The sequence below is a fragment of the Notolepis coatsorum genome, assembly GCF_963971535.1.
Source record: "Notolepis coatsorum genome assembly, chromosome: 11".
NCBI lineage: Eukaryota > Metazoa > Chordata > Actinopteri > Aulopiformes > Paralepididae > Notolepis > Notolepis coatsorum.
In genome coordinates this window covers 111,334,555-111,350,882 of record NC_140175.1, presented here as the reverse complement: position 1 = coordinate 111,350,882, position 16,328 = coordinate 111,334,555, and the positions used below count along the sequence as shown (strand labels likewise).

Sequence of the window (16,328 nt, the reverse complement as noted above, 5' to 3'; positions counted from 1 at the left end):
GTGTGGAAAAAGAAATATAGGCATACAACGTAATCAATAAAAATATCCCTATATAATATCTGTATTGCATTTCATGAATGATAAACAACACTAGGTGGTGTGTGTACAGTGTGTTTACCCTATGAACTTGGAATAATGTGTCTCAGACGAGCAAATATCATGATTTCTGCTCGCTGCAGAAAATACATCATAACTCCGTTTCCAGGAAATGAGCGTCTATTTTGGCCAATGTTTACCTTTTTTAGCGTGGAATTGTGAACGAACGAAGGCATGTAGAAACAAACAGTTTTTTTCGTATTGTACAGCAACTAGTGTTTGTCAAATGAGCCGAACCATTTCCACATAACTAAAATATAGAATATAGAAATCGATCCGCGAAAATCATGAAATATCGCAAAATCAGCCCTCTTAAGGCTGGCATTCAGCCAGGTAAGTACGACACCCCCTGGTGGCTCTGAAAGTGTTAACCTTTCACTGTCGCACTACCAAACGGTTAACCCTTTCACTGCGACAATACACAGAAGGTTAACCCTTTCACTGCCACATGGCAGCAGGTTAACCCTTTCACTGCCACACTACAGAAGGTTAACCCTTTACTATCACACTACCGACGTTAACCTGGGGGTCCAGGAAGGATGAACTAGAACCAAGACTAGAACAGTTCATCACCAGGTGATCTCTCTCTCTGTGATAAAGACAACAGTTCATCACCAGGTGATCTCTCTCTCTCTCTGTGATAAAGACAACAGTTCATCACCAGGTGATCTCTCTCTCTCTCTGTGATAAAGACAACAGTTCATCACCAGGTGATCTCTCTCTCTGTGATAAAGACAACAGTTCATCACCAGGTGATCTCTCTCTCTCTCTGTGATAAAGACAACAGTTCATCACCAGGTGATCTCTCTCTCTCTCTGTGATAAAGACAACAGTTCATCACCAGGTGATCTCTCTCTCTCTCTGTGATAAAGACAACAGTTCATCACCAGGTGATCTCTCTCTCTCTCTGTGATAAAGACAACAGTTCATCACCAGGTGATCTCGCTCTCTCTGTGATAAAGACAACAGTTCATCACCAGGTGATCTCTCTCTGTGATAAAGACAACAGTTCATCACCAGGTGATCTCTCTCTCTCTCTGTGATAAAGACAACAGTTCATCACCAGGTGATCTCTCTCTCTGTGATAAAGACAACAGTTCATCACCAGGTGATCTCTCTCTCTGTGATAAAGACAACAGTTCATCACCAGGTGATCTCTCTCTCTCTGTGATAAAGACAACAGTTCATCACCAGGTGATCTCTCTCTCTGTGATAAAGACAACAGTTCATCACCAGGTGATCTCTCTCTCTCTGTGATAAAGACAACAGTTCATCACCAGGTGATCTCTCTCTCTGTGATAAAGACAACAGTTCATCACCAGGTGATCTCTCTCTCTCTCTGTGATAAAGACAACAGTTCATCACCAGGTGATCTCTCTCTCTCTCTCTGTGATAAAGACAACAGTTCATCACCAGGTGATCTCTCTCTCTCTGTGATAAAGACAACAGTTCATCACCAGGTGATCTCTCTCTCTCTCTGTGATAAAGACAACAGTTCATCACCAGGTGATCTCTCTCTCTCTCTCTGTGATAAAGACAACAGTTCATCACCAGGTGATCTCTCTCTCTCTGTGATAAAGACAACAGTTCATCACCAGGTGATCTCTCTCTCTCTCTGTGATAAAGACAACAGTTCATCACCAGGTGATCTCTCTCTGTGATAAAGACAACAGTTCATCACCAGGTGATCTCTCTCTCTGTGATAAAGACAACAGTTCATCACCAGGTGATCTCTCTCTCTCTGTGATAAAGACAACAGTTCATCACCAGGTGATCTCTCTCTGTGATAAAGACAACAGTTCATCACCAGGTGATCTCTCTCTCTGTGATAAAGACAACAGTTCATCACCAGGTGATCTCTCTCTCTCTCTGTGATAAAGACAACAGTTCATCACCAGGTGATCTCTCTCTCTGTGATAAAGACAACAGTTCATCACCAGGTGATCTCTCTCTCTCTCTGTGATAAAGACAACAGTTCATCACCAGGTGATCTCTCTCTCTCTCTGTGATAAAGACAACAGTTCATCACCAGGTGATCTCTCTCTCTCTCTGTGATAAAGACAACAGTTCATCACCAGGTGATCTCTCTCTCTGTGATAAAGACAACAGTTCATCACCAGGTGATCTCTCTCTCTGTGATAAAGACAACAGTTCATCACCAGGTGATCTCTCTCTCTGTGATAAAGACAACAGTTCATCACCAGGTGATCTCTCTCTCTGTGATAAAGACAACAGTTCATCACCAGGTGATCTCTCTCTCTCTCTGTGATAAAGACAACAGTTCATCACCAGGTGATCTCTCTCTCTCTCTGTGATAAAGACAACAGTTCATCACCAGGTGATCTCTCTCTCTCTCTGTGATAAAGACAACAGTTCATCACCAGGTGATCTCTCTCTCTGTGATAAAGACAACAGTTCATCACCAGGTGATCTCTCTCTCTCTGTGATAAAGACAACAGTTCATCACCAGGTGATCTCTCTCTCTCTGTGATAAAGACAACAGTTCATCACCAGGTGATCTCTCTCTCTCTGTGATAAAGACAACAGTTCATCACCAGGTGATCTCTCTCTCTCTCTGTGATAAAGACAACAGTTCATCACCAGGTGATCTCTCTCTCTCTCTGTGATAAAGACAACAGTTCATCACCAGGTGATCTCTCTCTCTGTGATAAAGACAACAGTTCATCACCAGGTGATCTCTCTCTCTCTCTGTGATAAAGACAACAGTTCATCACCAGGTGATCTCTCTCTCTCTCTGTGATAAAGACAACAGTTCATCACCAGGTGATCTCTCTCTCTCTCTCTGTGATAAAGACAACAGTTCATCACCAGGTGATCTCTCTCTCTGTGATAAAGACAACAGTTCATCACCAGGTGATCTCTCTCTCTCTGTGATAAAGACAACAGTTCATCACCAGGTGATCTCTCTCTCTCTCTGTGATAAAGACAACAGTTCATCACCAGGTGATCTCTCTCTGTGTGATAAAGACAACAGTTCATCACCAGGTGATCTCTCTCTCTGTGATAAAGACAACAGTTCATCACCAGGTGATCTCTCTCTCTCTCTGTGATAAAGACAACAGTTCATCACCAGGTGATCTCTCTCTCTGTGATAAAGACAACAGTTCATCACCAGGTGATCTCTCTCTCTGTGATAAAGACAACAGTTCATCACCAGGTGATCTCTCTCTGTGATAAAGACAACAGTTCATCACCAGGTGATCTCTCTCTCTCTGTGTGATAAAGACAACAGTTCATCACCAGGTGATCTCTCTCTCTGTGATAAAGACAACAGTTCATCACCAGGTGATCTCTCTCTGTGATAAAGACAACAGTTCATCACCAGGTGATCTCTCTCTGTGATAAAGACAACAGTTCATCACCAGGTGATCTCTCTCTCTCTCTGTGATAAAGACAACAGTTCATCACCAGGTGATCTCTCTCTCTCTGTGATAAAGACAACAGTTCATCACCAGGTGATCTCTCTCTCTGTGATAAAGACAACAGTTCATCACCAGGTGATCTCTCTCTCTCTCTCTCTGTGATAAAGACAACAGTTCATCACCAGGTGATCTCTCTCTCTCTCTGTGATAAAGACAACAGTTCATCACCAGGTGATCTCTCTCTCTCTGTGATAAAGACAACAGTTCATCACCAGGTGATCTCTCTCTCTCTCTGTGATAAAGACAACAGTTCATCACCAGGTGATCTCTCTCTCTCTGTGATAAAGACAACAGTTCATCACCAGGTGATCTCTCTCTCTCTCTGATAAAGACAACAGTTCATCACCAGGTGATCTCTCTCTCTCTCTGTGATAAAGACAACAGTTCATCACCAGGTGATCTCTCTCTCTCTCTGTGATAAAGACAACAGTTCATCACCAGGTGATCTCTCTCTCTCTCTGTGATAAAGACAACAGTTCATCACCAGGTGATCTCTCTCTCTGTGATAAAGACAACAGTTCATCACCAGGTGATCTCTCTCTCTCTCTGTGATAAAGACAACAGTTCATCACCAGGTGATCTCTCTCTCTGTGATAAAGACAACAGTTCATCACCAGGTGATCTCTCTCTCTCTGATAAAGACAACAGTTCATCACCAGGTGATCTCTCTCTCTGTGATAAAGACAACAGTTCATCACCAGGTGATCTCTCTCTCTCTCTGTGATAAAGACAACAGTTCATCACCAGGTGATCTCTCTCTCTCTCTGTGATAAAGACAACAGTTCATCACCAGGTGATCTCTCTCTCTCTGTGATAAAGACAACAGTTCATCACCAGGTGATCTCTCTCTCTCTGATAAAGACAACAGTTCATCACCAGGTGATCTCTCTCTCTGTGATAAAGACAACAGTTCATCACCAGGTGATCTCTCTCTCTCTCTGTGATAAAGACAACAGTTCATCACCAGGTGATCTCTCTCTCTCTGTGATAAAGACAACAGTTCATCACCAGGTGATCTCTCTCTCTCTCTGTGATAAAGACAACAGTTCATCACCAGGTGATCTCTCTCTCTGTGATAAAGACAACAGTTCATCACCAGGTGATCTCTCTCTCTCTGTGATAAAGACAACAGTTCATCACCAGGTGATCTCTCTCTCTCTCTGTGATAAAGACAACAGTTCATCACCAGGTGATCTCTCTCTCTCTCTGTGATAAAGACAACAGTTCATCACCAGGTGATCTCTCTCTCTGTGATAAAGACAACAGTTCATCACCAGGTGATCTCTCTCTCTCTCTGTGATAAAGACAACAGTTCATCACCAGGTGATCTCTCTCTCTCTCTGTGATAAAGACAACAGTTCATCACCAGGTGATCTCTCTCTCTCTCTGTGATAAAGACAACAGTTCATCACCAGGTGATCTCTCTCTCTGTGATAAAGACAACAGTTCATCACCAGGTGATCTCTCTCTCTGTGATAAAGACAACAGTTCATCACCAGGTGATCTCTCTCTCTGTGATAAAGACAACAGTTCATCACCAGGTGATCTCTCTCTCTCTCTCTGTGATAAAGACAACAGTTCATCACCAGGTGATCTCTCTCTCTGTGATAAAGACAACAGTTCATCACCAGGTGATCTCTCTCTCTCTGTGATAAAGACAACAGTTCATCACCAGGTGATCTCTCTCTCTCTCTGTGATAAAGACAACAGTTCATCACCAGGTGATCTCTCTCTCTCTGTGATAAAGACAACAGTTCATCACCAGGTGATCTCTCTCTCTCTCTGTGATAAAGACAACAGTTCATCACCAGGTGATCTCTCTCTCTCTCTGTGATAAAGACAACAGTTCATCACCAGGTGATCTCTCTCTCTCTGTGATAAAGACAACAGTTCATCACCAGGTGATCTCTCTCTCTCTCTGTGATAAAGACAACAGTTCATCACCAGGTGATCTCTCTCTCTCTCTGTGATAAAGACAACAGTTCATCACCAGGTGATCTCTCTCTCTCTCTGTGATAAAGACAACAGTTCATCACCAGGTGATCTCTCTCTCTCTCTCTGTGATAAAGACAACAGTTCATCACCAGGTGATCTCTCTCTCTGTGATAAAGACAACAGTTCATCACCAGGTGATCTCTCTCTCTCTGTGATAAAGACAACAGTTCATCACCAGGTGATCTCTCTCTCTCTCTGTGATAAAGACAACAGTTCATCACCAGGTGATCTCTCTCTCTGTGATAAAGACAACAGTTCATCACCAGGTGATCTCTCTCTCTGTGATAAAGACAACAGTTCATCACCAGGTGATCTCTCTCTCTCTCTGTGATAAAGACAACAGTTCATCACCAGGTGATCTCTCTCTCTGTGATAAAGACAACAGTTCATCACCAGGTGATCTCTCTCTCTGTGATAAAGACAACAGTTCATCACCAGGTGATCTCTCTCTGTGATAAAGACAACAGTTCATCACCAGGTGATCTCTCTCTCTCTGTGTGATAAAGACAACAGTTCATCACCAGGTGATCTCTCTCTCTGTGATAAAGACAACAGTTCATCACCAGGTGATCTCTCTCTGTGATAAAGACAACAGTTCATCACCAGGTGATCTCTCTCTCTGTGATAAAGACAACAGTTCATCACCAGGTGATCTCTCTCTCTCTCTGTGATAAAGACAACAGTTCATCACCAGGTGATCTCTCTCTCTCTGTGATAAAGACAACAGTTCATCACCAGGTGATCTCTCTCTCTGTGATAAAGACAACAGTTCATCACCAGGTGATCTCTCTCTCTCTCTCTGTGATAAAGACAACAGTTCATCACCAGGTGATCTCTCTCTCTCTCTGTGATAAAGACAACAGTTCATCACCAGGTGATCTCTCTCTCTCTGTGATAAAGACAACAGTTCATCACCAGGTGATCTCTCTCTCTCTCTGTGATAAAGACAACAGTTCATCACCAGGTGATCTCTCTCTCTCTGTGATAAAGACAACAGTTCATCACCAGGTGATCTCTCTCTCTCTCTGATAAAGACAACAGTTCATCACCAGGTGATCTCTCTCTCTCTCTGTGATAAAGACAACAGTTCATCACCAGGTGATCTCTCTCTCTCTCTGTGATAAAGACAACAGTTCATCACCAGGTGATCTCTCTCTCTCTCTGTGATAAAGACAACAGTTCATCACCAGGTGATCTCTCTCTCTGTGATAAAGACAACAGTTCATCACCAGGTGATCTCTCTCTCTCTCTGTGATAAAGACAACAGTTCATCACCAGGTGATCTCTCTCTCTCTGATAAAGACAACAGTTCATCACCAGGTGATCTCTCTCTCTCTGATAAAGACAACAGTTCATCACCAGGTGATCTCTCTCTCTGTGATAAAGACAACAGTTCATCACCAGGTGATCTCTCTCTCTCTCTGTGATAAAGACAACAGTTCATCACCAGGTGATCTCTCTCTCTCTGTGATAAAGACAACAGTTCATCACCAGGTGATCTCTCTCTCTCTGTGATAAAGACAACAGTTCATCACCAGGTGATCTCTCTCTCTCTGATAAAGACAACAGTTCATCACCAGGTGATCTCTCTCTCTGTGATAAAGACAACAGTTCATCACCAGGTGATCTCTCTCTCTCTCTGTGATAAAGACAACAGTTCATCACCAGGTGATCTCTCTCTCTCTCTGTGATAAAGACAACAGTTCATCACCAGGTGATCTCTCTCTCTGTGATAAAGACAACAGTTCATCACCAGGTGATCTCTCTCTCTCTGTGATAAAGACAACAGTTCATCACCAGGTGATCTCTCTCTCTCTCTGTGATAAAGACAACAGTTCATCACCAGGTGATCTCTCTCTCTCTCTGTGATAAAGACAACAGTTCATCACCAGGTGATCTCTCTCTCTGTGATAAAGACAACAGTTCATCACCAGGTGATCTCTCTCTCTCTCTGTGATAAAGACAACAGTTCATCACCAGGTGATCTCTCTCTCTCTCTGTGATAAAGACAACAGTTCATCACCAGGTGATCTCTCTCTCTCTCTGTGATAAAGACAACAGTTCATCACCAGGTGATCTCTCTCTCTGTGATAAAGACAACAGTTCATCACCAGGTGATCTCTCTCTCTGTGATAAAGACAACAGTTCATCACCAGGTGATCTCTCTCTCTGTGATAAAGACAACAGTTCATCACCAGGTGATCTCTCTCTCTCTCTGTGATAAAGACAACAGTTCATCACCAGGTGATCTCTCTCTCTCTCTGTGATAAAGACAACAGTTCATCACCAGGTGATCTCTCTCTCTCTGTGATAAAGACAACAGTTCATCACCAGGTGATCTCTCTCTCTCTGTGATAAAGACAACAGTTCATCACCAGGTGATCTCTCTCTCTCTGTGATAAAGACAACAGTTCATCACCAGGTGATCTCTCTCTCTCTGTGATAAAGACAACAGTTCATCACCAGGTGATCTCTCTCTCTCTGTGATAAAGACAACAGTTCATCACCAGGTGATCTCTCTCTCTGTGATAAAGACAACAGTTCATCACCAGGTGATCTCTCTCTCTCTCTGTGATAAAGACAACAGTTCATCACCAGGTGATCTCTCTCTCTCTCTGTGATAAAGACAACAGTTCATCACCAGGTGATCTCTCTCTCTCTCTGTGATAAAGACAACAGTTCATCACCAGGTGATCTCTCTCTCTCTGTGATAAAGACAACAGTTCATCACCAGGTGATCTCTCTCTCTGTGATAAAGACAACAGTTCATCACCAGGTGATCTCTCTCTCTCTGTGATAAAGACAACAGTTCATCACCAGGTGATCTCTCTCTGTGATAAAGACAACAGTTCATCACCAGGTGATCTCTCTCTCTCTCTGTGATAAAGACAACAGTTCATCACCAGGTGATCTCTCTCTCTGTGATAAAGACAACAGTTCATCACCAGGTGATCTCTCTCTCTCTCTGTGATAAAGACAACAGTTCATCACCAGGTGATCTCTCTCTCTCTCTGTGATAAAGACAACAGTTCATCACCAGGTGATCTCTCTCTCTCTGTGATAAAGACAACAGTTCATCACCAGGTGATCTCTCTCTCTGTGATAAAGACAACAGTTCATCACCAGGTGATCTCTCTCTCTCTCTGTGATAAAGACAACAGTTCATCACCAGGTGATCTCTCTCTGTCTGTGATAAAGACAACAGTTCATCACCAGGTGATCTCTCTCTCTCTGTGATAAAGACAACAGTTCATCACCAGGTGATCTCTCTCTCTGTGATAAAGACAACAGTTCATCACCAGGTGATCTCTCTCTCTCTCTCTGTGATAAAGACAACAGTTCATCACCAGGTGATCTCTCTCTCTCTCTGTGATAAAGACAACAGTTCATCACCAGGTGATCTCTCTCTCTCTCTGTGATAAAGACAACAGTTCATCACCAGGTGATCTCTCTCTCTCTCTGTGATAAAGACAACAGTTCATCACCAGGTGATCTCTCTCTCTCTGTGATAAAGACAACAGTTCATCACCAGGTGATCTCTTCTCTCTGTGATAAAGACAACAGTTCATCACCAGGTGATCTCTCTCTGTGATAAAGACAACAGTTCATCACCAGGTGATCTCTCTCTCTCTGTGATAAAGACAACAGTTCATCACCAGGTGATCTCTCTCTCTCTCTGTGATAAAGACAACAGTTCATCACCAGGTGATCTCCTCTCTGTGATAAAGACAACAGTTCATCACCAGGTGATCTCTCTCTGTGATAAAGACAACAGTTCATCACCAGGTGATCTCTCTCTCTCTCTGTGATAAAGACAACAGTTCATCACCAGGTGATCTCTCTCTCTCTCTGTGATAAAGACAACAGTTCATCACCAGGTGATCTCTCTCTCTGTGATAAAGACAACAGTTCATCACCAGGTGATCTCTCTCTCTGTGATAAAGACAACAGTTCATCACCAGGTGATCTCTCTCTCTCTCTCTGTGATAAAGACAACAGTTCATCACCAGGTGATCTCTCTCTCTCTCTGTGATAAAGACAACAGTTCATCACCAGGTGATCTCTCTCTGTGATAAAGACAACAGTTCATCACCAGGTGATCTCTCTCTCTGTGATAAAGACAACAGTTCATCACCAGGTGATCTCTCTCTCTCTCTGTGATAAAGACAACAGTTCATCACCAGGTGATCTCTCTCTCTCTCTCTGTGATAAAGACAACAGTTCATCACCAGGTGATCTCTCTCTCTCTGTGATAAAGACAACAGTTCATCACCAGGTGATCTCTCTCTCTCTCTGTGATAAAGACAACAGTTCATCACCAGGTGATCTCTCTCTCTCTCTGATAAAGACAACAGTTCATCACCAGGTGATCTCTCTCTGTGATAAAGACAACAGTTCATCACCAGGTGATCTCTCTCTCTGTGATAAAGACAACAGTTCATCACCAGGTGATCTCTCTCTCTCTCTCTGTGATAAAGACAACAGTTCATCACCAGGTGATCTCTCTCTCTCTCTGTGATAAAGACAACAGTTCATCACCAGGTGATCTCTCTCTCTCTCTGTGATAAAGACAACAGTTCATCACCAGGTGATCTCTCTCTCTCTGTGATAAAGACAACAGTTCATCACCAGGTGATCTCTCTCTCTCTCTGTGATAAAGACAACAGTTCATCACCAGGTGATCTCTCTCTCTCTCTGTGATAAAGACAACAGTTCATCACCAGGTGATCTCTCTCTCTCTCTGTGATAAAGACAACAGTTCATCACCAGGTGATCTCTCTCTCTCTCTCTCTGTGATAAAGACAACAGTTCATCACCAGGTGATCTCTCTCTCTCTGTGATAAAGACAACAGTTCATCACCAGGTGATCTCTCTCTCTGTGATAAAGACAACAGTTCATCACCAGGTGATCTCTCTGTGTGATAAAGACAACAGTTCATCACCAGGTGATCTCTCTCTCTGTGATAAAGACAACAGTTCATCACCAGGTGATCTCTCTCTCTCTGTGATAAAGACAACAGTTCATCACCAGGTGATCTCTCTCTCTCTCTGTGATAAAGACAACAGTTCATCACCAGGTGATCTCTCTCTCTCTGTGATAAAGACAACAGTTCATCACCAGGTGATCTCTCTCTCTCTCTGTGATAAAGACAACAGTTCATCACCAGGTGATCTCTCTCTCTCTGTGATAAAGACAACAGTTCATCACCAGGTGATCTCTCTCTCTCTGTGATAAAGACAACAGTTCATCACCAGGTGATCTCTCTCTCTCTGTGATAAAGACAACAGTTCATCACCAGGTGATCTCTCTCTCTCTCTCTGTGATAAAGACAACAGTTCATCACCAGGTGATCTCTCTCTCTCTGTGATAAAGACAACAGTTCATCACCAGGTGATCTCTCTCTCTGTGATAAAGACAACAGTTCATCACCAGGTGATCTCTCTCTCTCTCTGTGATAAAGACAACAGTTCATCACCAGGTGATCTCTCTCTCTCTCTGTGATAAAGCCAACAGTTCATCACCAGGTGATCTCTCTCTCTGTGATAAAGACAACAGTTCATCACCAGGTGATCTCTCTCTCTCTCTCTGTGATAAAGACAACAGTTCATCACCAGGTGATCTCTCTCTCTCTGTGATAAAGCCAACAGTTCATCACCAGGTGATCTCTCTCTCTGTGATAAAGCCAACAGTTCATCACCAGGTGATCTCTCTCTCTGTGATAAAGACAACAGTTCATCACCAGGTGATCTCTCTCTCTGTGATAAAGACAACAGTTCATCACCAGGTGATCTCTCTCTCTCTGTGATAAAGACAACAGTTCATCACCAGGTGATCTCTCTCTCTCTCTGTGATAAAGACAACAGTTCATCACCAGGTGATCTCTCTCTCTCTCTGTGATAAAGACAACAGTTCATCACCAGGTGATCTCTCTCTCTCTCTGTGATAAAGACAACAGTTCATCACCAGGTGATCTCTCTCTCTGTGATAAAGACAACAGTTCATCACCAGGTGATCTCTCTCTCTCTCTCTGTGATAAAGACAACAGTTCATCACCAGGTGATCTCTCTCTCTCTCTCTGTGATAAAGACAACAGTTCATCACCAGGTGATCTCTCTCTGTGATAAAGACAACAGTTCATCACCAGGTGATCTCTCTCTCTGTGATAAAGACAACAGTTCATCACCAGGTGATCTCTCTCTGTGATAAAGACAACAGTTCATCACCAGGTGATCTCTCTCTCTCTGTGATAAAGACAACAGTTCATCACCAGGTGATCTCTCTCTCTCTCTCTGTGATAAAGACAACAGTTCATCACCAGGTGATCTCTCTCTCTGTGATAAAGACAACAGTTCATCACCAGGTGATCTCTCTCTCTCTGTGATAAAGACAACAGTTCATCACCAGGTGATCTCTCTCTCTCTGTGATAAAGACAACAGTTCATCACCAGGTGATCTCTCTCTCTGTGATAAAGACAACAGTTCATCACCAGGTGATCTCTCTCTCTGTGATAAAGACAACAGTTCATCACCAGGTGATCTCTCTCTCTCTCTGTGATAAAGACAACAGTTCATCACCAGGTGATCTCTCTCTCTCTCTGTGATAAAGACAACAGTTCATCACCAGGTGATCTCTCTCTCTCTGTGATAAAGACAACAGTTCATCACCAGGTGATCTCTCTCTCTCTCTGTGATAAAGACAACAGTTCATCACCAGGTGATCTCTCTCTCTCTGTGATAAAGACAACAGTTCATCACCAGGTGATCTCTCTCTCTCTGATAAAGACAACAGTTCATCACCAGGTGATCTCTCTCTCTCTGATAAAGACAACAGTTCATCACCAGGTGATCTCTCTCTCTCTCTCTGTGATAAAGACAACAGTTCATCACCAGGTGATCTCTCTCTCTGTGATAAAGACAACAGTTCATCACCAGGTGATCTCTCTCTCTCTGATAAAGACAACAGTTCATCACCAGGTGATCTCTCTCTCTGTGATAAAGACAACAGTTCATCACCAGGTGATCTCTCTCTCTCTGTGATAAAGACAACAGTTCATCACCAGGTGATCTCTCTCTCTGTGATAAAGACAACAGTTCATCACCAGGTGATCTCTCTCTCTCTCTGTGATAAAGACAACAGTTCATCACCAGGTGATCTCTCTCTCTCTCTGTGATAAAGACAACAGTTCATCACCAGGTGATCTCTCTCTCTCTCTGTGATAAAGACAACAGTTCATCACCAGGTGATCTCTCTCTCTGTGATAAAGACAACAGTTCATCACCAGGTGATCTCTCTCTCTGTGATAAAGACAACAGTTCATCACCAGGTGATCTCTCTCTCTGTGATAAAGACAACAGTTCATCACCAGGTGATCTCTCTCTCTCTCTCTGTGATAAAGACAACAGTTCATCACCAGGTGATCTCTCTCTCTCTCTGTGATAAAGACAACAGTTCATCACCAGGTGATCTCTCTCTCTCTCTGTGATAAAGACAACAGTTCATCACCAGGTGATCTCTCTCTCTGTGATAAAGACAACAGTTCATCACCAGGTGATCTCTCTCTCTCTGTGATAAAGACAACAGTTCATCACCAGGTGATCTCTCTCTCTCTCTGTGATAAAGACAACAGTTCATCACCAGGTGATCTCTCTTTCTCTCTCTGTGATAAAGACAACAGTTCATCACCAGGTGATCTCTCTCTCTCTCTGTGATAAAGACAACAGTTCATCACCAGGTGATCTCTCTCTCTGTGATAAAGACAACAGTTCATCACCAGGTGATCTCTCTCTCTGTGATAAAGACAACAGTTCATCACCAGGTGATCTCTCTCTCTCTGTGATAAAGACAACAGTTCATCACCAGGTGATCTCTCTCTCTCTCTCTGTGATAAAGACAACAGTTCATCACCAGGTGATCTCTCTCTGTGATAAAGACAACAGTTCATCACCAGGTGATCTCTCTCTCTCTCTGTGATAAAGACAACAGTTCATCACCAGGTGATCTCTCTCTCTGTGATAAAGACAACAGTTCATCACCAGGTGATCTCTCTCTCTCTCTGTGATAAAGACAACAGTTCATCACCAGGTGATCTCTCTCTCTCTCTCTGTGATAAAGACAACAGTTCATCACCAGGTGATCTCTCTCTCTCTGTGATAAAGACAACAGTTCATCACCAGGTGATCTCTCTCTCTCTCTGTGATAAAGACAACAGTTCATCACCAGGTGATCTCTCTCTCTCTCTGTGATAAAGACAACAGTTCATCACCAGGTGATCTCTCTCTGTGATAAAGACAACAGTTCATCACCAGGTGATCTCTCTCTCTCTGATAAAGACAACAGTTCCAGGTTTGACTTTGTGGTAAACATGTAATAACCTACTCAGTCGAATGGATCCAGTTAATACGATGTATTAACTCACAGAGTGATCAATACATACAAAATAGTCAGAGATATGGCTGAATGGCCCTCATCCTGTGACCAGCTTTGACACGAGGAAGTGAGAGAGAGAATGAGGGAGAGAGGGGCTCCTTTAGAGTCAGGAGGGGGACACACACCATAAACTGTACATGTGGGGGAAGGGAGGGGTTAAACACTCAGGGGGGGGGGGGAAGACCTCAACTGAGGGAGAGGAGAGTATATTAACCTGCTGTATTGTCGCAGTGAAAGGGTTAACCAATTGGTAGTGTGGCAGTGAAAGGGTTGATCCTCCACAACTTCTTCTTCTGCAGGTCTGTGCCACGTGTTTCGACCTGTCCGTCAGCCTGCTGCGCGTGCTGGAGATGACCGTCACGCTGGTGCCCGAGATCTTCCTGGACTGGTCCCGCCCCTCGGCAGAGCTGCTCCTCAGACGATTGGCTCAGGTCAGTCCCGCCCCTCGGCAGAGCTGCTCCTCAGACGATTGGCTCAGGTCAGAGTCCAGAAACACTGTGATGATCCCAGTGCAACCACAGTCTGACAGTTACCACATGGCAGACATTTTGGGTTCCCCGCCTTGCTCAAAGGCACCATGGCAGTAGTTGACAGCGGCAACATCACAGCTTCTATTCTCTCATTCAACCCTTTGATGTAAAATACAACATTGATTCTCTCTGTCTTTCTCTCTTTCCCTCTATGTCTCTTTGTCTCTTTGTATATCTCCCTATCTCTATGTATCTCTCTTTCTATCTCTGTATCTCTCTCTCTCTCCCTATATCTCTATCTCTCTCTATATATCTATATATATTTCTATATCTCTTTCTATTTCTCTGTCTCTCTTGATGTCTCTCTCTCCCCCTCTCTCTGTCTCTCTATGTATCTCTACTGTATGTCTCTCTCGCTCTCTGTCTCTCTTCCACTCTCTTTGTCTGTCTCTGTCTTGCTGTCTCTCTCTCTGTCTCTCTCTGTGGCTCTGTCTCCCCCTCTCTTTCTCTCTCTTTATGTCTCTCTCTACAGTATGTCTCTCTCTGTCTCTCTCTCTCCCCCTCTCTTTCTCTAGGTTTCTCTCTATGTCTCGCTCTGTCTCTATCTCTCTGTGTCTCTCTCTCTCTGTCTATATATTTGTATCTCTGTCTATGTCTTTCTCTCTCTCTCTCTCTCTCTCTCTCTCTCTCTCTCTCTCTCTCTCTCTCTCTCTCCCTCTCTCCCTGTCTCTTTCTCTGTCTCTCTCAATTCAATTCAATTCAAAGGGGCTTTATTGACATGGGTGTTTACATTGCCAAAGCCAGAGTTAGAACAATCAAAACTTATCAGACTTAATAATATAATAATAATAATAAATGTTATTTGTATAGCACCTTTCATACAGCAATTGCAGCTCAAAGTGCTTCACAGCAGTAAAGAAGAGGCAGAATTAGGCATACAATTAACAGAAAATCAATCATAAGGCATATAACATTAAATCACATTTTCACATTAGGATCTAACATCTTAACACAATCCCGCCCAACAACGTATATCTCCGTGTTTTGATTCCACCCGTTGTGGACATAAGCACGGATATATCCGTGGCAAGTTGTTTTGGCTTTTATTCCATTTTAATAACCTATTCAAGGTCGCCGAGCTGCACTGCAGATATACCCTACTCTTTGAATTTGAGAAAGTGCAATACCGGCCAGATCCTCTTAGGGGCGCTATCGCGATAATGCAGTGTGCCCTGTGGCAGAAGTTGTCTTTTTTTTTTTTTTATCTCTAATGTAGTTTTCTACTCATCTGAAGCGATAGTTTAGTTAGTTTCTTTAATAGTTGTCATACAGAAGTACAGAATACTTTTATACAAAATGCTTCTTTCTGTTACGCTCCAGAGACTGTGCTAGACAAAAGATAAGTATGAAATAAAATAAAATAGTATAACATGTAAAAAATAGAAGTAAAAATAGAAGTCACGTACGTAGACACAGTGTTCAGTATATACATATGTACAATGTTCGATGCAGAATAGAAGTAACTGAGTTACCATACAATATACAATATACTATGCAATATACTAATATACAATACTATATAGTGCAAAGCAGAAATGGGATGAGGTACAGTTTAGGTACAATTTACAGTAAGGTGTACTGAGGTATGGGTTGTAGTGCAAATCCTTTACCAACAAATATAAAGTGTGTTTAGGTGTTCTAAAGTGTGGAGAGTGGGTGCTGCAGTGTGTTGTTTGTTTAAAGTGAGTGTGTGCGTGTGGATGTGTGTGTTGTGAGTGCATTTGATGGTTGTTGCATAGTGTTATTGTTCGTTGAGCAACCTGATGGCCTGGGGATAGAAGCTTCTTCTGAGTCTTTCTGTGCTTGCCATGAGACTCCGGTATCGCTTGCCTGAC

The 16,328-nt window shown here is 43.0% G+C and overlaps 1 protein-coding gene across 2 annotated transcripts in view; it reads left to right on the top strand.

The window, feature by feature from the left end:
• The window catches only part of rnf123 (ring finger protein 123), a 484,329-nt gene that overhangs the window by 335,982 nt on the left and 132,019 nt on the right, over positions 1-16,328 (top strand). For both annotated transcript variants that reach the window (XM_084325137.1, XM_084325136.1), the window contains exon 34: positions 14,263-14,394. In XM_084325137.1, coding sequence (XP_084181263.1) covers positions 14,263-14,394 — 132 coding nt within the window. The remainder of the gene's footprint in view (positions 1-14,262; positions 14,395-16,328) is intronic.